Source organism: Vipera berus, assembly GCF_964194415.1.
Source record: "Vipera berus genome assembly, chromosome: Z".
Taxonomy (NCBI): Eukaryota; Metazoa; Chordata; class Lepidosauria; order Squamata; family Viperidae; genus Vipera; species Vipera berus.
Window position 1 is genome coordinate 68739686 of NC_138205.1, and position 26215 is coordinate 68765900.

Sequence of the window (26215 nt, forward strand, 5' to 3'; positions counted from 1 at the left end):
AAGTTGGAATTAAGATTGCCGGAAGAAATATCAACAACCTAAGATATGCAGATGATACCACTCTAATGGCAGAAAGTGAAGAAGAACTAAAGAGTCTCTTGTTGCAGGTGAAGAAGGAGAGTGCAAAACTTGGGTTGAAACTTAACATTAAGAAAACCAAGATCATGGCATCAGGCCATCTCAATTCCTGGCAAATAGATGGGGAAGAAATGGAGGTAGTGACAGATTTTATTTTCCTGGTCTCCAAGATCACTGCAGATGGGGACTGTAGCCAAGAAATTAAAAGACACTTGCTCCTGGGGAGGAAAGCAATGGCAAATCTAGACAGTACACTAAAAAACAGAGCATTACCCTGTCAACAAAAGTGCGTATAGTCAAGGTTATGGTCTTCCCAGTTGCAATGTATGGCAGTGAAAGTTGGACCATAAAAAAGGCTGAGCGCCAAAGAATTGAGGCCTTTGAACTATGGTGCTGGAGAAGACTCCTGCGAGTCCCTTGGACTGCAAGGCGATCAAACCGGTCAGTCCTAGAGGAGATCAACCCTGACTGCTCTTTAGAAGGCCAGATCCTGAAGTTGAAACTCAAATACTTTGGCCACCTAATGAGAAGGAAGGACTCACTGGAGAAGAGCCTAATGCTGGGAAAGATTGAGGGCAATAGAAGAAGGGGACGACAGAGAATGAGGTGGTTGGATGGAGTCACTGAAGCAGTAGGTGTGAGCTTAAATGAACTCCAGCAGATGGTAGAGGACAGGAAGGCCTGGTGGAACGCTGTCCATAGGGTCGCGATGGGTCGGACACGACTTTGCAGCTAACAACAACAACAACAACTATATATTGTATCTGCTGAGGAATTTACTTTTGAACTCTGTGGCTAACCTTGGGCAAATACATTTATGTTGGGGCAAAATAAATACAAAGTGTCTGCCAAATAGAGTCACTGATTAAACTTTGATTCGAGTACACTGAACTAAAGAACATTTTATACATTTTCTAAAATCATTTTAATACACAGACACAATATTATATATTATATAATCTCTTCAGTTATAGCTATGTATGTTTAATGAGCCTTACTGGGCAAATATATTATGTATTTCTTTTTTGAGTTACTGTGTGCTAAAGCATGGGATTGTGAAAATATATGCTTTTTTGCTTTTTTGTCTATTATATTTTGGCCCAAAAACATACCGCCGATTGAGTTGCTCCATTTGTTGAATTGATCCAGATCTGCGTATTCCATCAGGAGTAGCTGCAGCTGTAGGCCGTTGCCAAGTTGTGGTTCGATTTACATGATCCACATAAAATACTCGTCCATGACTGTCTATCCGAGCTTCCCAGTCTTATGTTTTTTTTGAGGGAGTTGGGGTGGGGGACAAAAACAAATTAGTTTTAGTGGGAATATCCACAATATAGATATTGTAAATTGAACCTATGAATGTCATATTTCCCCTAAAATCTATAAAGTTATGTAAACGTATTTCCATAAATAAATAGAAGCAGAGTTTCTATCAAAAAACATTACAATCAGCATAGGAGCTGATGTATTAATCTTATTATATAAGTCATTATTCGTGAGAACCTGGTCTTAAAGGACAACATATAAATGATTAATTTAATAAGTAACATGCAAACATTCAAGAAGGTGTGCTACACTGCCCAACTGCATCTGCGCTCCTACCATCCTCTGTTCTGACACTGTAATTATTGGGATTTAAAGTAATAATAAAGCCCCAAATCAGGCCAATGTATCATTTCAAAGATTAGATTTACGGATATATCAGGTGAACTAGTCAACATAGCTAATCTCACCGGGGAAAAATGAGATAATAATCAAAAGTCATTTCTACAGTTTTGCTTCTTGAGTTTCCTAATCCATTCTCCATTATAAAGTCAGGAGCTAAAATGGAAAACCTGCATTTACAGTACAATTATCCATGGTTGTTTAGGGAAGTTGAAATCCCACAGCATTAGAAATACTTTATGTTCTCCATTCCATCTATAAGCAATGGAGCTGTTCTGGGTAATGAAATAATCAACAAAGTCCTCATACACATGATGTATATATATTACCATATAGTTTCCAAATTAGGGTTAATGTCTCAGTATAACATATACAGTACATTTTAAGGGCTAATATTCTGGAAGAAATAGGAAATCCAAAAAATCTATTTTATTCCAAATTTTGCCTTGTTTGTAATGTTTCTATTTTTTATAAGAATATTTTCTAAAAAATTGAATGGTATTTTTTTAGTGATAGATGAAAATATACATAGCAATAAGCCAAGAATAGGATATACATTATTGTTTGGCACATAATACTAAAAGATTAACTATAATTAGATGGATAGGACGTAGATTGTAATAATTATTTTATAATGTGATGTTTGGGACACTGATTACTGAATCATTAAAGTCCAGAATGTAATAGAAGAAATTGGGAATTTGTTCAGTCAGTTTAAAATTGTGATGAATAATGAATGAATAATGAATATATATCATGTCACTTCATATATCACATAAAATGATTAATGCCAACAATTAATTAACCTACTGGCAATCTATAGGGAAAGACTGTAAATTTACTCCATATACTGTACATTATGTCATGTGTAAAAGATATAATTGGAATATCATGTCAAGATTATAGTGATAACAAAATAGTTTCATTTCAGCTATAATTGTGTAACTTCATCCATATACTGAAAATATGTTAAATGGTTACAGATATTGGAATAATCAATAGATTATTGTTAACCAAGCACTCTCTAGTTTTACACATTTATGTATACCGAGGACCTAAGAAGTGTGTAATTTCTATAATGGTAACTCCTATATGGAAGAGCATTCCTATGTTGGTTTCTACAAGGCCTTGAGAACCTGGTTTCTTCTTTGTGCACTGGATAAACCCATTCTGGAATGACTATTAATTAAAATATGGTATGTTATAGTTTAGGCCATGGTTTCCCCAGTTGCAATGTATGGCTGTGAAAGGTGGACCATAAGAAAGACTGAGCGCCAAAGAATTGAGGCCTTTGAACTATGGTACTGGAGAAGACTCCTGCGAGTCCCTTGGACTGCAAGGCGATCAAACCAGAGATCAACCGTGACTGCTCTTTAGAAGGGCAGATCCTGAAGTTGAAACTCAAATACTTTGGCTACCTAATGAGAAGGAAGGACTCACTGGAGAAGAACCTAATGCTGGGAAAGATTGAGGGCAAGAGAAGAAGGGGACAACAGAGAATGAGGTGGCTGGACGGAGTCACTGAAGCAGTAGGCGTGAGCCTAAATGGACTCCAGAAAATGGTAGAGGACAGGAAGGCCTGGAGGAATATTGTCCATGGGGTCACAGTGGGTCGGACACGACTTTGCAACTAACAACAACAAAGACATGTGGACTTTGGGAATTTGAAGTCCACATGTCTTAAAGTTGCCAAGTTTGAGAAACAGTAAGTTAGATAAACAACTTAACATATACATATACATCAAATTTTAATGAATGATCTCTCAGCTTAAGAGTAGTTTACTTATTGCTAGAAAGCACTATTCAAAACATAAAATATTAAATCTTGAACTCAAATTGCAGATGCAATCTAAGAAACTGGATTTTAAAAAAATCATTCCACTGAACCTTATCACTCCAATGTAATTTTCTTAAATCAAATTTAAAAAAATACAATTTGTGCAGCAAGTTTTCAATAGGTATAAACCACTAAAGAAAAAAAAACTAAATTCAGAAACACAGAACCATGGCTGATTGCCCTCTAGTAACTAATGATGGGAGCTGTCTACCTGGCCTCTGCAGGATTACACTGGGTCTGATCTTTTGAAACTTTGAGTGGTTATGTGGCTGCCTAGCAGCACTGAAATAAACTCAGATTTGCCAAGTCCATTCTCACAAAGTCATGGATCCCAGATTTTGCAATGATAATTCAATACAGGTAAATTTGCTAAATAACAGTGACAATGTTATTACTGAGACCCAGTTTGGTCTAGTGGTTAAGGCATCAGGCTAGAAAGTAGGAGACAATGAGTTCAAATTCCATCTTAGACATGAAAGTCAGCTGGATGACTTTGGGCCAATCACTCTCTCTCTCTCTCTCTCTCTCAATCCAATGCATCCCACAGGTTGTTGTTGCGGGGAAAATAGGAGGAGAAAGGTGTGAATCTCGTGTCATTCTACTTTTCTCAAAAAGAAGAAAAAATGTACATTCAGTCAAACCAATGTTTTGGTCTTGTCTCTGTTTCCATGTTTTAGGACTGCCTTTTAAAAACAATATCAGATCCTATAGATAATAACTTTCTCAAATAATTATTGGGTACTTTGTTATTGTTCAAAACAATGCACTTAAAAATACACCAATATGCACGTGATAAGAGAAGAAATAATCAACTGTAATTATGAAAACAGCACGGAATCAAGGAAAACGAATCCTAGTGCGTCTGTTAAAAAAAAGTATTTCAGGCATGAAAGGAAAAACAAAAAGGCAGATGATGGCACAGGTTATATCTGAGACAACCTAAAACCTTCAATCCAGACTTCCTAACAAGCAAGATTATGTATCACAAATAGTTCTTAGATGGGTTTTTAAAGATTTCAATGCTATCTTAGCTACTCGCTATAAGTAAGTTGTTCTGATATTAAAAAAATTGAAACAACTTTGCAACATTGTTCATCAGGCAAAACATGAGTGAAACTTTGACAGAATCGAAGAGTTCTTTCACTTTCAAAAAAATGTTGAAATTTCTCTTTTGAGAGTGACATGTAAGTATAGGAGATATTGATCTTTGAGGGTGAAGGTTCATTCTCTGAGCTTGAGGGTTGCTTTCTGAACATTTCATTACCAGGCTAGGTAACATCTTCACCGGTGTTTAGTGGATGACTGTGTCATGTTCTACTTATATAAGGGCTTTGGGTGTAGGATCTTTACTTTTTAGGTGGAAGGACTGAGTTGAATTAAATAATATAAAATCTAAAGCTTACTTGGTGGAAGAGGCTCATCAACAGTTGGGTACTGATGGTGATCAGGTCTCAATGCAGGAAGCTGGCTGATTGGCTGAGAATTATAGAGCAAAGGGCAATCACCTATGGATAAGAAATGCAGAAGTCATATTCATTCAATGTTTCCACACATTGATTATAGATGCACTGTGATAAACACATATGATATGAAGGTGTAGGGCTGATAAGGATTGATAAAAGTTTGATGTATTAACAATCTAGAAATAAATTTATATAGCAGGGAGGTACTGAAATATAAAAACAAGAAAGATCTTTAGAAGATTGATGGGTTATCATTTGATACCTATTGAGGAATATTAGTCAGTTTTCAACTTCATAAGCAGAACATAGAAAATGAATGGGAAGATTTATGAGGAAATCAGTCAAAAAGAAAGAATGAGCTAAAATAAGGGAGAAAAGAATACAGAAGAACTGAGGTAGGATGCTTCCTGAGATGCATATGAAATAATATAACATCCAGAGAGACAGATAGTTTGTGAATGCTAACATTTAGCACAGGTGTTTTTGCTCTTAAGAACAGAGCAAAAGCTTGCTGAAACCTTTCAAAGCTATTTTCAGCTATTCTGTGACACTATACCATTCCTCAAGAGGATGAATATGAAAGTATAATACTTTCTGGGCTCTATAGTACTATAGTACCTTTGGCTCTGCCTAATTTTATCAGATCCCAAAGATTCACCAAGTTTATTCCACTGTTTGTCATTTCCTTCTATTTAATTATATCGTACTGCATAGCATAAAAAAGAAACATTAAGTGGTTGTGCTCCATCATTATTTTGGATGAGTGTAAAATGTAATTATATTTAATTATTTTTATGTCAAAATTTTTATGACATGCTACTGACATAAATAACTGCAGTTTTAAATACAGTCATTTTAGTAATCAAACATTGCTTTATCTAGGGTATAGTCAAGAGCAACTATTAAAATTGTTTTAAATATATATAGAATATTTAAAACTTTAATGATTTATAAAGGAAACTTCAAATTTAAATGGAAATATTTATTGCTGTTTTTAAATACTGAGTTGGACTTTTTTACATGAAATGTTATTTTAAAATTTGTTCCAATTTGCACCAAAAATAGGTATTCTATTCAGGGACTGCTCAGTTGCCAACCACCAGGCTTCTGTCCTACCTGAAATATTTTATTAAATTAGACTGGATTTTGATGTCAACACTGAATTTTGTTAAGGTAGACAACCAACAGGAGATTGGTTTTTCTTTTCCTCACTGTTCATATGTCATAAATGAGCAACAGAATCATGAGATGATGAAGAATGTTTTGAATTCTTCACATTTTGTTTCTTCCCTAGGCAAAGTGTCTGTGTGGGAATAGGGGACAAGCAGAAGCAGAAAGGAAGAGAGAAGTGGTCTATACATGGGGATGTATTCTCTGAGAACATCTCACTCCAGAATACTGCAAAACTGGAAGTGACGCTGGTCTTATCACTAAGGAGGACATGCTGCAATTTCTCCCTACTATAGGATTAACTCTTAGAACATGGGATAGTGATGCAGTAAAGATTAACTGTAAAAGAGGCTCAGGTAAACAAAGAAACGCATTTGCTTTTCCTCAACTGGTTCCTAGGTCTAGTTCATGTGAATAAACATAATGAATGGGGAAGAAATCTGTGGGTATTGCCAGCATTATTTCCTGTGAGTCTGATGTCAAATAATAATATGAATTTCCTTGCTAGGTCAAAGAACCAGTCTAGTAATAATCAGCCACATACAATTACAGAAGATAATTGTTTGCCAGATTGTTACTGCTGCTACAGCCAGCATCAGTTCAACTCTGCATTTCCTTGGCTTATATAATGTGACTATTTGTAAACGAGGCAGTATAGAAAAATATTATTTAAAAAAAATATTTTTAGAATGTATCTTCCCCTTCTGTCAATAAAATAGACATCAAGATAGTAAGCTTGATGCCAGTACCACAAAAAATAAGGATAACAGAGAAATCCCATATACTATGTTTGAATTCAGTGAAATTTAATTAGATTTTTTTAGGGTATGGGTGTTGTAAGAGACATTGAGCTGGAAGGGATACAAAACAGGAGGGAAAAAAGAAGCTGTATAATTAAATTTAAACATTCAATTTTCAGTGTTAGTAGGGATAACAGTATTTCATTACTGTAAGCCTTAATTCATGCATTTTACATTGCTTCATAGAGATGAACTGTCATGAAACTAGAACAAGTTATGGGTAAATTTTATTGTACTTGAAAAAGGAAATTTAGCTGCTAAAACACAGAGTCATAGCTGATGAAATCCCCACAAGCAAATCAGAACAATTTAAAACACCAGGTGAGGATATAAATTGTGTCTTCTTCAACTGGCATTCACTTTTGTAAGTTAGAATTCCAGCCAGTGTGACTGGTAACTCTACTGCTGAGTGTGATGCGTCTTACATGTAGGGCATCAGCATAATAAAGGAAGATATAGCATTGCTAAGGTGATGTGGAAACATATCCTATACAAAACATATATTCAAGTCCAAAGGAAATAAAATTGGACAGCTTGGTGATTCTAAATAGCCAATCTATACTTGAAAATCTCTGAATATGGTAGCTTCTTAGAGTATTATTTTCTTCTCTAGTCCAGAGTTAAATTTGCCCTTTATCACCTGAGGTGTATTACTCATTATGAGAGAAAGAGAAGGACTCATGGAGCTGAGAAAAAATGTTTAGGAATAATGCAGAAATCTTGTGTCCTGCAGCACCTGATACTCAATGATAAATGCTTAGTAGTACATGGACTGCAAAGTGGCAATTTATCTTTCTCACTTTCTACATGCCATACATTTGGAAGCTCATTTCCTATGTAAATTATTATGAAAGCACAATAAAAAAGAAAATTCAATTCCCACACATGCATTTAGAATTAGTTTTTTAAATCTTATATCCTATATTAAATAGAAGTTCCTCTAAATAAGACCTTTATTACTTATTATTTCTGCCTAACTTAAGATATTCAAGGTCCTCCTCCTCCTCCAAATCTAACCTTCTCTTCTGATGCTTGGGCCTGCTACTGGAGATTCTATATTTTCTGCAGTTCCCTGTAGATTTGTTCTGGGAACTACCAATTCCTCAGGCCAATGGGCAGAGCTATCCAGCTGTTCCCTGTCCAACTCAGGGCTTTGACCTGAATCTGGCATTGATTCAAAAGCACTATTTTCCTCCTCTTCATCATCCTGTGAAGAAAAAACCGTGCTCTCAGAAATCTTTGCACTGTCAACAGAAGAGAACCTAGTATGGCTTGAAAATCGGTTGGCACTCTCATGGCCAGAAGTGCTGTAACAGGAAGTGCTGTAGCAGGAGGTACTGTAGCAGGAAGTGCTATAACAAGAGGTACTATAACAAGATGTGTCACACATTTCATACTCAGGGTCACCATTTGGTCTAGGACTCAGTTCACTGTCACTTTCAGTTCTTGGCCCTTCATTATCCAATGTTTGTTCATTTAAATCAGCAAGGTGTTCAATGGAGGTGCTGTGCAGAACAGTTCCCCGAACCAAGTTCTCTTCTACTGAGTTTTCCTGAGGAGGTTCAGCCAACACTGTTTCAGTTTCACTAACTAAATCTTTCTCAGATAGTTCCCTCACTGTCAGTTCCTCGTCATTCTCTATTACACTGCCTTGTTGTTCCTCCTCCCCTTCTCCATCATCACTACTCAACTGGGCAGAAGGCAAACTGTGCAGGAGATTGTGTATTCTTATGTAGTGTGTACGAGGAGTCTCAGGCTCCCCACAAGCAGATGCAATCACTGTTTCAAGTTCTGACACAGGCAAGGAACAAGGCCTGTTTTTTCTTTTCACTGTGGTCCTTAGTTGTAGCTTGCTCTCCTTTTCATCATCATTCTCATCTTGATCCTCTTGGGCTGAAGCCCCTTCATCATCCTGATTCTTCTCTAAATCCTTGGTAATGGGAACATCTCCACTCACCTCATCAATAGATAAGGCTTCTATGCTGATAAAGATGTCACTATCCCCCTGAGTAACAGAATTAACTTGGTTGTTTTCTCTAACTTCAGACTCCGGAAGAGTGCACGCCAGCAAAGGTCGTTGTTCGCTGAGATCCACAGCACTTGGGCAAGGCATTATTTCCACTGGAATAGATTCTGAGAGATTAAATCTGTCTGATGGTACAGCATCATTCTCTCTATTTCCTGCTAGCTCTTCTTTGAAGGAGCAGTTCAAGGTAGAGTTGCGCACACTTATGCATACCAGTGGACATTCATTTAGCTTTTCAGAAGCTGCACTATCTGAGGTCTCTGTACTGTTGCATGCTGAGGTGTTAATGGGGCTTTCTTGAAGTTCAATTGATTCATGGTCTGTAGCAGTGGAGACCTCTTCATCATCTGCTAGAAGCAAAAAGAAAAGAAACATGACATATAAGTAAAATTGAGTATAAATAATATAGCCTGGTGCTTCAACAACCCTACATAAATATATATGAATATCTGTTAATTATAGTTCAGAATTAAGCTGGACATCATTTACATTAGTAACAAGTGAATTAATTGCATTTGTTAAATCAAATAATTTTGAATATCGTATATAGACTAAAATGCTTAAAATATTAAGCAATATATTAATGTTCTGTTATTTAAAACTGAATCCATGACTCATTATTAAGTAGGTTAAAAACCTATATATACTCACCTTAGAGTAAATTCCATTGAAAACAATGAAATTTTATTCTGAGTAAATATGCATAGCATTGTACTGTGAATTAAGAACTGCTTTCTATGTAAAAATGTACGAAGAGACAGAAATAGATCCATGTGTAAAATATCAACCTATTAAGGTTAATGGGGTAATTCTACACATGTCTACTCATAAATAAGTGCCACAGAGCTTAACAGATTTATTTTCAGCAAATTACAGTAATTGCTCAGTAGTATTAATAAAGCAAAATGATATTTCTGTTTTCATAAGCATGTACGAGAAACAGAAGCCAATAAAATCCCCATGTATGCAACGTATGTGTTTATTTCCTGAGTGTAGTTAATCTTATTACTATCTTAATAAAATGATTTCACAAGACATGATGAAATTTAAAATAAATTATGTCCCAGTGTTGGTTATGCTCCGGGATATGTAAAATGAATAAGTAAATGTTCCATTTTCTAAACAGTAAAAGTATCACTTGAAATAATATATAATTAGCATAGATTATGTTTAATATTTAGTTACCAAATACCTCTCTATGAAATCTTTATTTAAATATAAATCCAAATTTTAAATTGTTATATCAATAAATTATTAAGCACTTTTCTTTAGGAATAGCTCAGAAATAAAATGATAAATTAAATTGATTACTTATTAAATTTACTTGCATTTTTTGCTTCCTTAACGCATATACTCTGAATAAATCTAAATAACAATATTGTCTTTTTGAACTCAGTGTGTACAGGTAATCCTCGAGTTATGAATGTAATGGAGTCTGCCCATTCCATTCATAACTCGAGAATTTGTAGGAATCTCGTACCTTGAATGAGATCACTCCCTGTTCATTAAGATGCTCATAGCTTGTTAAGTGAACATGAGGTATCTCAGGGTGGGGAAGGCCAAGGGGATCCTAGTGATGGAACAGGTCCCCAAGGCCTCCCCAACCCACTAAGATAACTCATGCTTTACCCTCCCTTCCTGCCATGCTGGACTCACTTACCTTGAAAAGATCCATCTCCTCTCTGCCACAGTTTCTGCCTTTGAGGGAGAGTTGATGGAAGCTCCCAAGTGCCCATAATATTACATGAGTTCAGGCACCGATCCTCTTTTGCAGAGAACTGGAGCCTGAACTATTTCCTGTTCCCACCCCCAACTCCTTTCGCCACTGCCGGAACAATTTTCACAAGGATGGAGACTTTGGAGACCTTGGAAGTGCCCCATAGGCGCTGAAATGCTTTTTCACTGAATGGAGACCTGACAGAGACCGGAAGCTCCATATGCCTGGAATGGGGTGCTTGAGAAAGGGAGATTTCTGCTCCATTTCTAAGCACGCATTGGCAGCCATGCAGAGCCTGCAGTCTCTGACAGGTTTCCGTTTGGATAAAAAGTGTTTCAGCATCTATGGAGTGCTTCAAAACACAGCAAATTCTTGAGTTTTGAAGCACTCTAGAGGTGTTGCGACACTTTTTATCCAAACGGAGACCTGATAGGGACTGGAAGCTCTGCATGGCTTCCAATGCACACTTAGAAATTAAGCAGAAGGCATACAGAGCTTGCAGTCTCTGTCAGGTCTCCGTTTGGTTAAAAAGTGTTTCAGCACCTATGGGGCACTTCAAAACCCAAGCCACTGGCAGTGGCAGCCACCTGAGTGGCCATGATTGGAGTGGAGTGGAAACACAGCAGCAGGATTGCTCTCGAGAAGACTTGAGTGTGCTGCTTGCTCGCATGTATCGGCCTTATTGAGAGCAATCCCGCTGCTGTGCCTCCACATTTTTCCACTCAGAGCCAAGAAACCCAGGCCACTGGTGGAGGTGTGACAGCCACCTGAGTGACCATGATCCCCTCTCCACAGTCAGTCACCCACCCATCCCACCTGACCTACTCGTTGCCTGGTGGACCAGCTGGCACAAGTCCTGACCCTTCTTCTCCTTGTCATCCTTCCCACTTAAGTGGCGGCAGTGGCTTGAGTTTCTTGACTCCGTCTGAGTGGAAAATAGTGAAGGCACAGCAGCAGAATTGCTCTCAATAAGGCCACTGCACACCTTGGTCTTCTTAAGAACAATCCTGCTACTGCATCTCTGCTTTCTTTGTTTCAGACGGAGCCAAGAAACTCAAGTCGCTGCCACCACTTGAGTGGGGAGAATGACAAGGAGAAGAACAGTCAGGATTTGTGCCAGCCAGCTGGTCAGGCAAGGAGTAGGTTGGGCAGAGTGGGTGGCTGGCTGGGGAGGGGAGATCATGGCTGCGCATTGGCAGCAGTGACTTGAACACAGGTGCACGGGGCCTGGCTATGTGATGCCTCCCCACTCAGTTGAAGGCTTCATTACTGTCCTCAAACTAAGGCTAACGCACATGAGTGAGCAGCACATCTAGGCAATGGAAGGCATTGGTTCCTGTGTCCAGCCGAGTCCGATTCCACACTTGCATGCAAACGAAGCAAACAATTCCCCCCTGCCGAGAATGGAAGTTTCTGGGGACCATGATGTCTTTTGTAGAGAATTTGTGTTTGAACTTGCATGATATTACGGCACCCAGGAGCTTCCATTGTCGGCATTTCCAAGCTGACTCTCCTCTGCCTCAAAGGGAAAGAAATGGCGGCAGAGAGGAGATAGATTTTGCAAGGTGAGTGTATCCAGTGCAGCAGGAAGGGAGGGGAAAACAGTTGTGGAGAGTGGGGGAAGGGTAATAGGGTGAACGTTGCAGACCCTCTGCAATCATTTCTAAGGGTGAACTACTGACCTGGTGCTGCAATATTCATGATTTTAGGACTTGCTTGTAAACACTAGAGGGCACTTGTCACCTAACTTCAAACGAGCATTAAGTGAACGTTCATAACTCAGGGATTACCTGTATCTTTACTCAATTATTATGTAAACTATCTTAAAATGCAGGTATGACCGCAAAGATGTGTTCCTTATTATTTTTATGTTTATATATAATAAATGAAATAGTATTATGATCTTAACTATTTAAGATCAATTTTTATCAATATTACACTTTCCTGTATTTGTTTATAGGCTTACTATATATGTTTTAATATTTTATAGAAGAAGGCCCTTTTTTCCTTTTGGAAAAAGACAGAATCCCTGATGTTTATGATTAGAATCCTGGGCCATAATTTTGCTTCTTCCTCATTCATCCAGGATCAACTATATGTAGTAAATTACAGGACTTGAATTGAATCTTTTGAAGATGATTAAAAGATATTTTTCTGGATTTCATGTGAGCATGTGTACAGTACTATTCATTCAAGCAACTCCTTTTTCATATTTCTGCACAGGGAATTAATTTAAAAGCAGTTATGGCTCCCTCCCCACACATTATTCCCATTCAAAGTTTCCAAAAAAGAGGAGATTTTTAATGAATGGCAGGAGTGGTGGTATTATCTCAGACTCACAGGTCTACAATACTTCTTTCAAATCATTTTTGAATGGCACATAGCCTTAATAAATTAGAAATCTAGAAATAATTATACAAATATGTAATTTATTATTGTTTTATCATTTATCATTCTCTTATTATCTTATGACACAGAACTGAATGTGGTATTTGCATTCCATTCTTCATCCAACTGTTTAATCTTTTGTCTGTAGAATAAGTCTAGGAAGAAGTCAGGTAGAATGACAGAGGTTTCCCACAATTACCAAGTGAATTTCAGACTTAAGGAGACCTTTAAGCTCTAGTCTCTTCTCTCCAAGTCCAGTACTCACTCTACTGTATTGCATTAGCTGGTAAGTATAGTATTTGAAATTTTATGGTGATGGAAAGTTAAAATGCAGAAAGCATTTGAAATTGCAATGTATCATTCAAAACAAAGAAACAGGATTAAATAAAGACTGCAGGCTACCAGATGTTCTGAGTTTCAGAAACATGCAGAAAACTAGGAATCTTTTATGACCTATAATGCCCATTTATGAGGCAAAACTTTGCTTAACAAATTTATTTTCAAAAATTGCTTGACAATCAGTTTGAAAGCTGAACTCAACATGTCATTAAAGTATGATACAGAAGATTCATTTGGTCCCTATCATCAATTTATCTTCATAGACCTGAGGAAAATAAAAGAAAATTGACTTCAGTTCCACATAACCTATCAATCTGTTGATTCATTTTTCCTTTGTTTGAAAAGAAAGGAAGGTTACATGAATCAGAATTTGTGAATAGGCTAAATAAGACCTAAGTGAAGCCAAGCCTACTTCATAAAGGAAAGTATCATGGGAAAATAGGAAGACGAAGGCATGCTCATATGTTCTATATCTTGAGTTATTTGTAAAAGGAATAAAGGTGGGAATCAAATAAATAAATAAATAATACCTGGGTGGATTGAAGACGTTATCTCAAATCTAAACTGCAGCTGGCCACTGACATGTTCTGTTGGTAGCCTTCGTCCCAGTGTGTAGCTAACAACCCTGTCTCTATTGGAGAAAAATAAATAAAAAGAGCATTACATTTTTATACTGTATATGGGATAATCGTGGCAATTGCTTCATAGAAATTATTAATTAATATTCTTCATTCTTCATATTAATATTTGTAAAAATCTTGTGAAAGTACATCCTAGGGCAATAATTAGTTCTGAACCGAAATCTAAGTCCTAACACTTAAGCCTCCCAAAAGTATACCCAGAAAGTGGCAGATAAATTTGATCAATGTCAAGAGGCATAACATCAACATTTGTGCTGACAGTGATTTACAGAGATCCAAAAGGATGAATAGAAATTGTTTTGCCAGTCACAACATTCTCATCTGTAGAAACATGGTTCTAGTAAACTTATTATCAGCCTTGCACTAGTATGATTTCCTTTTCAGAATTAATAGCTTCTATTATAGAAGTAGAGCATAAGCCACATTTTATAAATTTGAAAGTGTATAATATTATATGAGCCATTATGCATCAGATTCAATTGTCCCTGTGACTATTAATACAATACATCAGTGTCCTATAGAAGTGCAAGTCACTATGTACTACATAGTGAGGTGTGGTAAGGCCTTGATTGTTTTATAAATGGATGAACATTCAACCAAATGGCATCCCTGTCCTGCATACAGAATGCCTAGAGCAGGCATGTCAAACTTGCGATGTGTTGGGACTTTTTCCCCATTGCCGGCAATGGGGAGGGAGGCAGCAGAGTTTCGGTGTGACGCATCCATCCCATGGGCTGGCAGTTTGACATGCCTCACCTAGAGTGACCAACCATGCTTGAAACCAAATTATATACATTTCTATTAATTATAATATGTACTAAAATATAATCACTATCAAAACTGAATTATTTTCACTTTTATAAATGGCTATATAGCATATATGTAGAAATCAGAGAAGAAATGTTTGATTGTATAGCTTTTCTTAAGTGGATTGCTAGGTTTAACATTCTGCAGTAATTTAACATAAAGAGAAGATAGAATAAAATATAATGGATTTTCTTTCATCGACATATTTAAAAGGCTAGACTGTTATCTAGACTACTGTATTATCTAGACTATCATCCAAATTTATTGAAGATTTTATAGTAAGCAGAAGATTGAAAGTCTTTCAAGTTAATTCTTCTATGATTAATTTGCCATTAAAAATTATTTAAAATGGTAATTCAAAGTAAGGCAATCAACTGAGATTAAATTATGGATTCCTCCTCCCCAATTGAATTATTGCAAGACCAACCATCACTCTCCTTTTGCTCCTTAGGGATTCATAAAAAAGAGAAAATTATGTCACAAAGATTTACCCTATGGCATGTCTTTCTAGTAACCGTTGTACTGGCATGGAAAGTTTTCCCAGAAAACGTTTAATGATAGGTCGACTTTTTGCAAACTTGTCCTTCACCTCTATTTCTAGGACATCGGTGGGCAGAGAAACAAAGCTGAACAGCTGCAAAAGAAATAACACACAAAGGGAAAAAAATTACAGCTGTTTTCCCTGGCTTGGTTCTGATTCTATTAAATATTTGAATATATCTTTGATTATCAACCAGTTCAGTATGTCTCAGATAAAATAATGGAAACCCGGAAGCCCACACGCAACCCATAGTTATATATCAGTTATTATATTTTGGTTTTAATTTGGGGAATGAGGGGTAAAACACACTGACAATATTTCAAGTTGAAACCTTGGCATGTCACTGTTTCTATTTGTATCAGAAGTTCTGGGATTCCAGAAATCTTTTAACTCCCTGCACTTCACCATTACTGTTGTACATAGTGTCAATGCTGCAAACATTGGATGTCCCCGCTCTGACAACTGATGAATATTGCAGCCATTTTCTCTTGCTTTTAAAATGCTTTTTCCTATATTTAGAAATCAGATGCAGAAAGGGGAGGTTGGGATAAATGCTCGAGCTCAGCTAGCCATAATAACAACGCTTTTTTGTGGGAACCCAAGGACGAGGTGATAATGTTTTGGCGGGTTGAGGAACTGTGGGAGAAAGCCCACATTTAAGGCTAATTGGAGAATGTGATATATGACAGCTTATGGGGGTGGAAATTGCACTTTGTTACTTTGTATATGGGGGAAGGGAATTTAGTTTTTCGGTTCAACCATGTAGTGCCAATACTTTGTTTCCTGAATAAAATGTACTTTAAGGAAGAATTTTTGCCTTGAAGTTCTTTTGATGGGTTTCATCTATTGGAACCATGACATTAACCCAAAAACTACTTTCTACCTTAACCACCTTGGGGTCCTGAGCTCCAGTCACTTTCCCTAAGTTGGGGGATAGGCTGACAAAGACTCGGGGAAGATCTCAGCATGGAGAAGGGAGAAGCACCTGTAAACAGCACCTTGGCCAAGGTGGCTGCCTCAGCAGAGGGAGCACAAGCCAGCACACCGGCGGAGAAAGAAACATTTGATGCCTTACAGCAGGGGGCAACAGCCCCTGAATGTGCAACAACCGAAGGCGGCTCTGCAGCAATTGGGGATGCTGCAGCCACCGTTGGGAGTGCAACAGCCACATCAGGGAGGCCAACAACCACTGGAAATGCAGCTGCAATGGGGGGCAGCAGCCCATAATGGCACCACCACTTAGAGTGACTTTTGATGGTGATCTGGAGAAGCTGATCTATTTCCTTAATCAAGTATGTTCCCACATGAATCGCAATGCCAATTTCTACCCAAATCCAGCTGCTACGGTCGACATTTGTCATGGCCAATCTGGAAGGGGAAGTGTCTGAGTGGTTAAACAATCTGTACAACAAGCAAGTGCCTGAACTGGGGAATCTCCATCTCTTCCTCCTCAGATTAAGAGCCAGGTTCGAGGACCCATCCGTAACCCTCAAAGCAGAGAAACAATTCACAAGATAAAGCAAGATGGTAGACCTGCATTGGAATACATACGAGAGTTTCGCAAGGTGGCAGGTCAGATAGAAAGGTGGCCTGAGCAGTCCCTAGTTGATCACTTCAAGGAGGGGCTAGATGATCACCTTTCCCAGGCCTGTGTCTATCGGGCTGTCCCTAATCAATAGCAGGAGTGGTATCAGGCGGCAGTAAGATTGGACGTCGAGCTTGCTCGCTACAAGAAGCCACAACCTCCAGAAGCCGAGCTGAAACCAGAGCAAGCCAGGCAGCCACCTCCATGAAAACCCCCAGCCATCGCAGCCACGGAATCCCCCAAGCCACCTGCTGCTCCACCAATCAAATGATTCAGGTGTGGACAACAGGGGCACCAAGCAGCGAATTGCCCAATCCCGTACCCCCAATAGGAAATCAGATTGGGGCCACCATTAAGGAAGAAACCAACCCAGCAGCCGGCAAAAGAAAAATTGAACTGGATCACACAAGAACCCATTACCCAGGTCATGTCACCCACCCAGGAGAGCACCGAGGCCCAAGCTGGACCTGCCACTACTCTGCCCTCCTACGACTCATGACCTAATGGTGAGTTGACACGTTCCACCTTTTTCTCTCGCTGCCAAACTCATAGTCCCTAAGACGGATGTACAAGTGGATTTGAGAGTGCTAGTGGACTCAGGGTGCCTTATTAGCTTAAAATGGGTATACGGGAAAGGTTGCTTTCCAAGCTTGTGTGATTTGAACAAGCCAATGGCTCTCTAATGGGAGGAACTTTAGTCACACAATTGACAGAGCTGATACGCTTAGAAATAGGTGAACATTGGGAGTTCATTCGCTTTATGGTGGCTCCGAAGATGACTGAAGCTATGATTCTAGGTCTTGCCTGGTTAGACAAATGGAAACCTTTTATTTGGTGGGAAAAGGGGATGACTGTGAGATTACTTATAGGGCCCAAACCGCCTCTTATTTCGGCCGACGTTACTGGAAAGTCTAGGCCATCTACCGAGTTAGCAAAGATAGCTACCCTGCCACAACCAGGCGAGCCACTCATCTCCAGTGAATGCCTGGATATAGTAGAGGTGTTTAGTGAGAAAGAATGTGACATCCTGCCACCCCATCAGCCTAATGACTGTGCCATTGAACTACTACCGGGAGCTAAACTCCCATGGGTGAGAATGTACACCATGAACCCCCTTGAAAAGGATGAACTGCATCAATATGTGGACAGAAACCTACCAAGAGGATTCACTGAGCTGGCCAAATCCCAGGTGGGGGCTCCAGTGTTATTTAAAGAGAAAAAAGACAGATAGCTTCATCTCTGCATGGACTAATGGGTTAAATGCTGTGAGCATAGAAAACAAGTACCCCCTTCCCCTCATGAAGGACCTACTAACTCATCTAGCAAAGGGGAGCATCTTCACTAAATTGGATTTAAGAGAGGCATATTACCGAGTGAGAATAAGAAAAGGTGATGAATGGAAGACCGCTTTTAACTGTCCCATGGGTAGCTATCAGGTCAGTTATGCCATTTGCACTAAAGGGGACTCCAGCTGTCTTCATGCAGCTGATCAACCAGGTGCTACACGATCATTTGTACAAGGGGTTTTTGGTGTATCTTGATACCCTGCTATACAGCACGAATATGGCTGACCATGTGAAGCTAGTGCGAGAAGTGTTAAAGAAATTGTTGAATGCCAAATTATATGTTAAACTATCAAAGTGTGAGTTCCATCAGACCCGACTGGATTATCTAGGCTACAGAATTTCCATTGAGGGCATTAAAATGGATCTTTCAAAAGTGAAAGCCATAATTGAATGGCAACCCCCAAAGATTCGCAAACAGCTTCAAAGCTTTCTGGGGTTTGCCAATTTTTACTGACAATTCATCCCCTTGTTTGCCAAAATTGCTTTACCCCTCATGGACTTGTTAAAAGCTGGCAAAGATGGGGGAAAGTCATGACTGGGCCAGCCGCTGACATGGACTATGAACTGTCAAATTGCTTTCAAGAATCTGAAAAGACTATTTGCGGTTGAGCTGGTCCTAAAGCATCGCTGCCTGGGAAAGCCCTTTATGATTAAAGCCAATGCCTGTGACGTGGCCGTCAGAGTTGTACTATTGCAAAAGAACCATAAGGGGGTCCTGCAGCCCTGTGCCTCAAAAAAGTTGCAATTTGCAATTTGCAAAAAAGCCTTTGCAATTTGTTGGGCTCTGAAAATTCTGGGAAAAAAATGGCAAACCACTCCAGTATCTTTGCCATGAAAACCCTATGGACAGTACCAAAAGGCAAAACAATATGATGCTGGAAGATGAGCCCCTCAGGTCGGAAGGCATCCAATATGCTACTGGGGAAGAGCAGAGGGCTAGTACTAGTAGCGCCAGAAAGAATGAAGCGACTGGGCCAAAGCCGAAAGGACGCTCAGCTGTGGATGTGTCTGGTGGTGAAAGGAAAGTCCGATGCTGTAAAGATTTTTTCTCCATAGGAACCTGGAATGTAAGATCCATGAATCAAGGCAAGCTGGACGTGGTCAAACAAGAGATGACAAGACTGAACATTGACATCTTAGGTATCAGCGAACTAAAATGGACAGGATTGGGTGAATTTAATTCAGATGACCATCAGGTATACTACTGCAGGCAAGAATCCTTCAGAAGAAATGGAATAGCCTTCATAGTCAATAAAAGAGTAGGAGAAGCAATACTGGGATAAAATCCTCAAAATGACAGAATGATCTCAGTTCGAATCCAAGGCAAACCATTCAATATCACAGTAGTCCAAGTCTATGCCCCAACCACCAGTGCTGAAGAGGATGAAATAGACCGGTTCTATGAAGCCCTACAGCACCTTATAGAACTAACACCCAAAAATGATGTCCTGATCATCATGGGAGATTGGAATGCTAAAGTAGGAAGCCAAAAGATAACCGGAATAACAGGCAAGTTTGGCCTTGGAGTACAAAATGAAGCAGGGCACAGGCTGATAGAATTTTGTCAAGAGAATACGATGGTCATAGCAAACACTCTTTTCCAACAACCCAAGAGATGGCTCTACACATGGACATCACCAGACGGTCAACACAGAAATCAGACTGACTATATGCTCTGCAGCCAAAGATGGAGAAGCTCTATACAGTCAGTAAAAACAAGACCAGGAGCTGACTGTGGCTCAGACCATGAGCTTCTCGTTGCAAAGTTTAGGCTTACACTGAAGAAAGTTGGGAAAAGCACTAGGCCACTCAGGTATGAATTAAATCATATCCCTGTTGAATATACAGTAGAGGTGACAAATAGATTTAAGGAATTAGATCTGATAGACAGAGTGCCTGAAGAACTATGGACAGAGGTTCACAACATTGTACAACAAATAGCAACCAAATGCAAGAAAGCAAAATGGCTGTCTGAGGAAGCTTTGCAAATAGCTGAGGAAAGGAGGGAAGCGAAAGGCAAGGGAGAAAAAGAAAGATACGCCCAATTGAATGCAGAATTCCAGAGAATAGCTAGAAGAGATAAGAATGCCTTCTTAAATGAACAGTGCAAAGAAATAGAAGAAAACAATAGAATAGGGAGGACCAGAGATCTTTTCAAGAAAATTGGAGAGATGAAGGGAATGTTTAATGCAAAAATGGGCATGATAAAGGACCAAAATGGCAGGGACCTAACAGAGGCAGAACAGATTAAGAAGAGGTGGCAAAATTACACAGAAGAACTATACAAGAATGAGTTTAACGTGTCTGATAATCACAATGAGGTGGTCACATGATGGCAGCCGCTTTGACTGTCAGCCCTGTTGTTCTCCGTTGAACCGCGAAAACAGTGACAATCAGCTGTTTTGCAATTTGGAAACCCCCCCTCGGGAAAAGAGGGGAGGGGGAGCATTCAGGTAGGGGTAGAGCTCCCCTAGACCCCAAGAATATTCTGGGGGTTGAAGGGTGACAACCCCCCCGCAACCTGAATTAGCTCCGGACTCGGGGACTCCTCTGTTCCAAGGCTTTGGAACAGAGCAGGATGCTGCAACCATCCCTGCAATCAACATTGTATTTTGGATTACTTGGATGCAGGCAGAGCTGTGCAGGAGAATTTTGAAACAGCAAGTATATGATCTTTAACTCCGGTTTAATACTAAAAGAAAGGAAGAAAGATGGCGCAGGAGTGAATTGTTAGTGAAAAATAAAAGGACAAGGAATATATTATAAAATATAAAGACTGAGAAGGAAGAAATCGGTTTTTTTAAAGTCACTCTGCGCAAAATATTTGAAATTGGTTTAAAAGTGAACCTAAGGATTTGAATATTTAATAGGGGAGAAACAAAGTTGCAAGCTGAGTGGAAAAGTGAAAGTGCGCAACGAAGATTAATTGGGTGTTAAAATGGCCTCTAAATCAGCTAAAGCTTCTGCTCCTAGAAGTACTGGTGAATCACCAGTTCAACATTCTTCATTACAGGCACTGATGCCACCTCCTGCGGTACCTTCACCTGCATTAACATTAAAAGATTTACAAGATGCTTTAAAAAATCAATCTCAGCAAATATCTGAACTTATTAATGAGAAGAATAAAGAAATACGAGAGGACATTTTAGTGGCCTTTCAGGGGCTGGCAGTTTGCATTGAGCGTTTGGATGAACGTGTGGAAGAGGTGTATCACAATAATTTGAGATTGGATGCTAAAATGTCAGAAGCTGAGAATAAAATAGATAAGACTGAGGATGAGGTGGTTATGATACAATATAGAGATATAGAGTTTGCTTTGAGGATAAGAGGATTGAAAGAGGATCCAAAGGAAAACTTGAAAGTGTTACTGGCAGAAGCCCTGGAACCGATTTTGGGCTGTCAAGCGGAAGAAATTATAAGGGATATAGATAAAATATTTCGTGTTAACTCTTGGATTGCCAGGCAAAGGAAACTACCTAGAGATGTGGTTGTTTATTTTACAAAGAGATCGATCAGAAATGTGATTATCCAAGCTTTTTATCACAATAGATTTAAAGTTGCTGATCAAGAAGTTTTAATTTTGAAAGAAATTCCACCGAGAATTTTAAGGAGAAGGAAAGAATTTACTTTTTTGGCAGATGAATTAAAGAAACGTCAGCTTCAGTTCAGATGGGAGATACCATTAGGTTTGGTGGTGAATTATTTAGGCACGAGATACCATCTCAACACAGTTTTGAAGGCACGAGACTTTTATTCTAATATATTGAAAGCAGGTTCTCCACCATCCCCAGAATTTAAAGGAAGGAAGGAAGATGGAGGGCGACAGACACAAATGGAGAGTACACAGGGAGATGAAGAAGCTCGCGGATAGTAAAAGAACTTCAGCAAACTTCAGAAACTGTGCAGCCCCAGGCATCGTTAGAAGAGATTAAGGAACAAAGAATGATGCAGGCTGCAACCAGATGAATAAGACAAGAACAAGAAGAACAGAAATCCACAATTATATCTCAAGAATCTACTTATAGTGAAGCAGTGGGAGGAGCGAGACTGAAGAGGCAGGTGCTTGTGGTTTTGCAAGATGTGCTCTGAAAGCTTCAGGTCACAAAATATGGCGATAAAGTTTCTAACCTGGAATGTTAATGGTTTAAACTCCCCGCAAAAGAGAAGGAAAGTATTTCAGTATTTGAAACAATTTAAAAATGGTGTTGTGTGCTTACAGGAAATGCACATTTGTGTATCAGACCAAAAATATTTGATAAATTCCAGACTGGGTGTACAGTTTAGTGCGTCTGCTTTAGATAAGAAAAATGGAGTAGTTATTTATGTAAAGAAGAATTTAACAGCCAATTTAATTGAAGCTGATAAACAAGGAAGATATGTTATAATTGAACTTTTAATAGAAGGCAAGAAAATAGTTTTAGTTAGACTATATGCACCTAATCAACAACAAGGAGAATTTTATAAATTTTTACATAATAAAATAATTCAATGGGATTATAAATCATGTATTTTGATGGGAGATTGGAATGGAGTCCTGGATGCACAGAAAGACAAAAATGGTCTTTTTAAAAGTACTCCAAATCATGCCAGATTGCCTAAATCTTTTTTTGAGATGAAAGATGATTTGGAATTGAGAGACGTTTGGAGAGAACGAAATCTGGAAGAAAAAGATTTTACCTTTTTTCTGATTGACATCAATCCTTTTCTAGGATTAATTTTGTATTAACTACTAATGATTTTTTCTAGGGTTAAGAAGATCAAGATATGTCCAAGAACTTTATCAGATCATAGTCCAGTATGGTTGGAATTGGATAAGGAGAGGAACGATAGAAGATCTTGGAGATTAAATGAAAATTTGTTTAGATATCAAGAGAATGTGGATGAATGTAAAAAACAGATGACAAAATTTTTTAATGTCGGCTGGCAGCCCCCAGGGGGAGGGCCTTCTCTGTGGGCGCCCCGGTTTTATGGAACCAACTGCCGGTGGAGCTCCGGATGGCACCGGATCTCCGCTCCTTCCGGCGCGGGTTAAAGACCCATTTATTCGAACAAGCTGGCCTGGCCTGATGGGGGAACGTCTGGGTTTTTATGGGTTTTTATATTTGATTGTTTTAATTGGGCAATGTATTTAATCTTTTTTTAATTTTTGTATTGCTATTTATATGCCCTGTTCACCGCCCTGAGTCCTTCGGGAGAAGGGCGGTATAAAAATCCAATAAATGAATGAATGAATTAAAAAATGAATTAATATAAATATGCATAAGGGTACCCCTATTGAAATGGTTTGGGATGCAAGTAAAGCCTATATGAGAGGAGTGTTAATATATTTGAATAATAAATATAAATGTAGATTGGAATACAAGCATAAAGAGTTAGAGGAGGAAATCAAGAGGAAAGAGAAGGCTCTAACTTTGAATCCATCTGATAAGAGGGTGAAGGAAGCAATTACTTTGTTAAGAGGTCAGTTTAATATGTTGATGGCAGATCAAGTGGCATCTAACCTGCGGTATTACAATACTTTTTGTAATGCTAATAAGCCGGGTAGGTGGCTAGCTTATTTGTTAAGGAAAAAACAAAGGTCATGCAAAATAGATAAGATAGAATATAAGGGTAAAGAGATGTTTCAGCAAAATTATATTAAAAAGGCTTTTGTTGAATTTTATTCTAAGTTATATGCTGAGGATAGAATTCAAAGTTTAGATATAGATAGATATTTACAAGAAGTGAATATCCTCGACTTACACAAGAGCAAAGGGAAGGGATGAATCAATTGATAAATGCTGAAGAAATTATTTTGGCAATTAAACAATTAAAAGTGGGTAAAGCACCAGGAACAGATGGTTTGACTGCCATTTATTATAAAAAATTACAGTTAGAAATGGTGGAACCTCTAAAAGAGTTATTTAGAACAATTCAATCTGGAGGAAAAGTGCCTCCATCGTGGAAAACAGCTTTTATATCGTTGATTCCAAAGGAAGATCAAGATCTTACCCAAACCAAAAATTATAGACCAATATCGCTTTTAAATACTGATTATAAGATATTTGCAAAAATTTTAGCAAATAGATTAATGAAGGTTATGCAGCAAATGATTCATAGTGATCAAACAGGATTTATAAGTGGTAGACAAATGAAAAATAATGTGAGACATATTGTAGATTTATTGGAATTTTTGGAGAGAAATAACCAGGTCTCTGCAGTGCTGATCTTTTTGGATGCTGAAAAGGCTTTTGATCAATTGAATTGGCAATTTTTATTTAAAGTATTAGAGAAGATGGAGTTTGGGGATGAGTTTTTACAATCTATTAAAGCAATATATCAGAAGCAAACAGCTCAAATAATAGTTAATGGTAGTTTGACAGAAGCATGTAATATTGAAAAGGGTACACGACAGGGGTGCCCATTGTCACCTTTGTTGTTTGTTTTAACACTGGAAATATTATTGATTAAGATACGTGATTCAAATAAAATTAAGGGAATTAATATAAGAGATCAAGATTATAGATTGAGAGCGTTTGCGGATGACCTGGTTATTACATTAAGTCAACCGACTCAGTCGGTTGTAGACCTGATGGAGAAAATATTGTTATATGGAAAAGTTTCTGGATTTAAGATAAATATGCAAAAAACTAAAATATTGCCTAAAAATATGACCACGGAACAAAAGGTAGTCTTAGAAAAATTAACAGGATTTGAAATAGTTAAAAAGATTAAATATTTGGGGGTATATCTCTCAGTTTCAAATGCGAAATTATATAAAAATAATTATGAATTGTTATGGTTAAAATACAAAAAGAGTTATATAGTTGGAAAAAATTACAATTGTCTTTATTGGGAAGAATCGCAGCAGTGAAAAAGAATGTTTTACCAAAATTTTTATTTTTGTTTCAAATGATACCTATACTCAAAAAAGATTCAAATTTGGAAGAATGGCAGAAAGGTATTAATAAATTTGTTTGTGCAGGGAAAAGACCAAGAGTAAAATTTAAGATAATGCAAGATGTATGTGAAAGAGGTGGTCTTAAAATGCCCAATTTTAAATTATATTATGAGGCTGTGGCCTTATCATCAATTAGTGATTGGTTTAACCTAACACAAGGGAGATTACTGAATATTGAGGGATCTGATTTATTATTTGGTTGGCACGCATATTTATTATATGATAAGAAGGTGGATAATATTTTTAAGACACATATATTAAGGTATGCCCTGTTGCGAGTTTGGAAGAAATATCGACATAAGCTAAATTATAAAATACCAATTTGGGCAATACCTAAACATGCAATAGAAACATGCAATAGAAAATATAAGTGTGGGATTCAAACATGATGTGACTACATATAAAGATACCGTATATACTTGAGTATAAGCCGAATTTTTCAGCCCACTTTTTGGGCTGAAAAATTCCACTTCGGCTTATACTCCAGTCAACAAAAAAACTTACCGAGGACTTGTGCGCGGCCGAGGCTTTGGTGCTTCCGGGATCGCGCGCACCTCTCCCAAGCCACCGCCGTCCGAGACCTGCCGAAGTTTGGGGAGGTTTGGGGAGGTGCGCGCGCACCTCCCCAAACCTCAGGTCTCCGTTCCTCCGGGCCCTGCCTGCCTGCTTCTTTCCGCAGCGGAAAGAAGCAGGTAGGCAGGGCGCGGAGGAACGGAGACCTGCCGACGTTTGGGGAGGTTTGGGCGCCTCCCCAAACCTCCCCAAACGTCGGCAGGTCTCCGTTCCTCCTGCCGACGTTTGGGGAGGTTTGGGCGCCTCCCCAAACCTCCCCAAACATCGGCAGGTCTCCGTTCCTCCTGCCGACGTTTGGG

General features: G+C 38.5%; 1 protein-coding gene across 1 annotated transcript in view; it reads right to left on the reverse strand.

Moving 5' to 3' along the window:
• The window catches only part of HECW1 (HECT, C2 and WW domain containing E3 ubiquitin protein ligase 1), a gene marked incomplete at its 5' end in the record, with an annotated part of 165350 nt that overhangs the window by 61542 nt on the left and 77593 nt on the right, over nucleotides 1–26215 (reverse strand). The window contains 5 exons of the mRNA XM_081346221.1: nucleotides 1191–1341; nucleotides 4984–5085; nucleotides 8031–9389; nucleotides 14014–14114; nucleotides 15423–15565. Coding sequence (XP_081202347.1) covers nucleotides 1191–1341; nucleotides 4984–5085; nucleotides 8031–9389; nucleotides 14014–14114; nucleotides 15423–15565 — 1856 coding nt within the window. The remainder of the gene's footprint in view (nucleotides 1–1190; nucleotides 1342–4983; nucleotides 5086–8030; nucleotides 9390–14013; nucleotides 14115–15422; nucleotides 15566–26215) is intronic.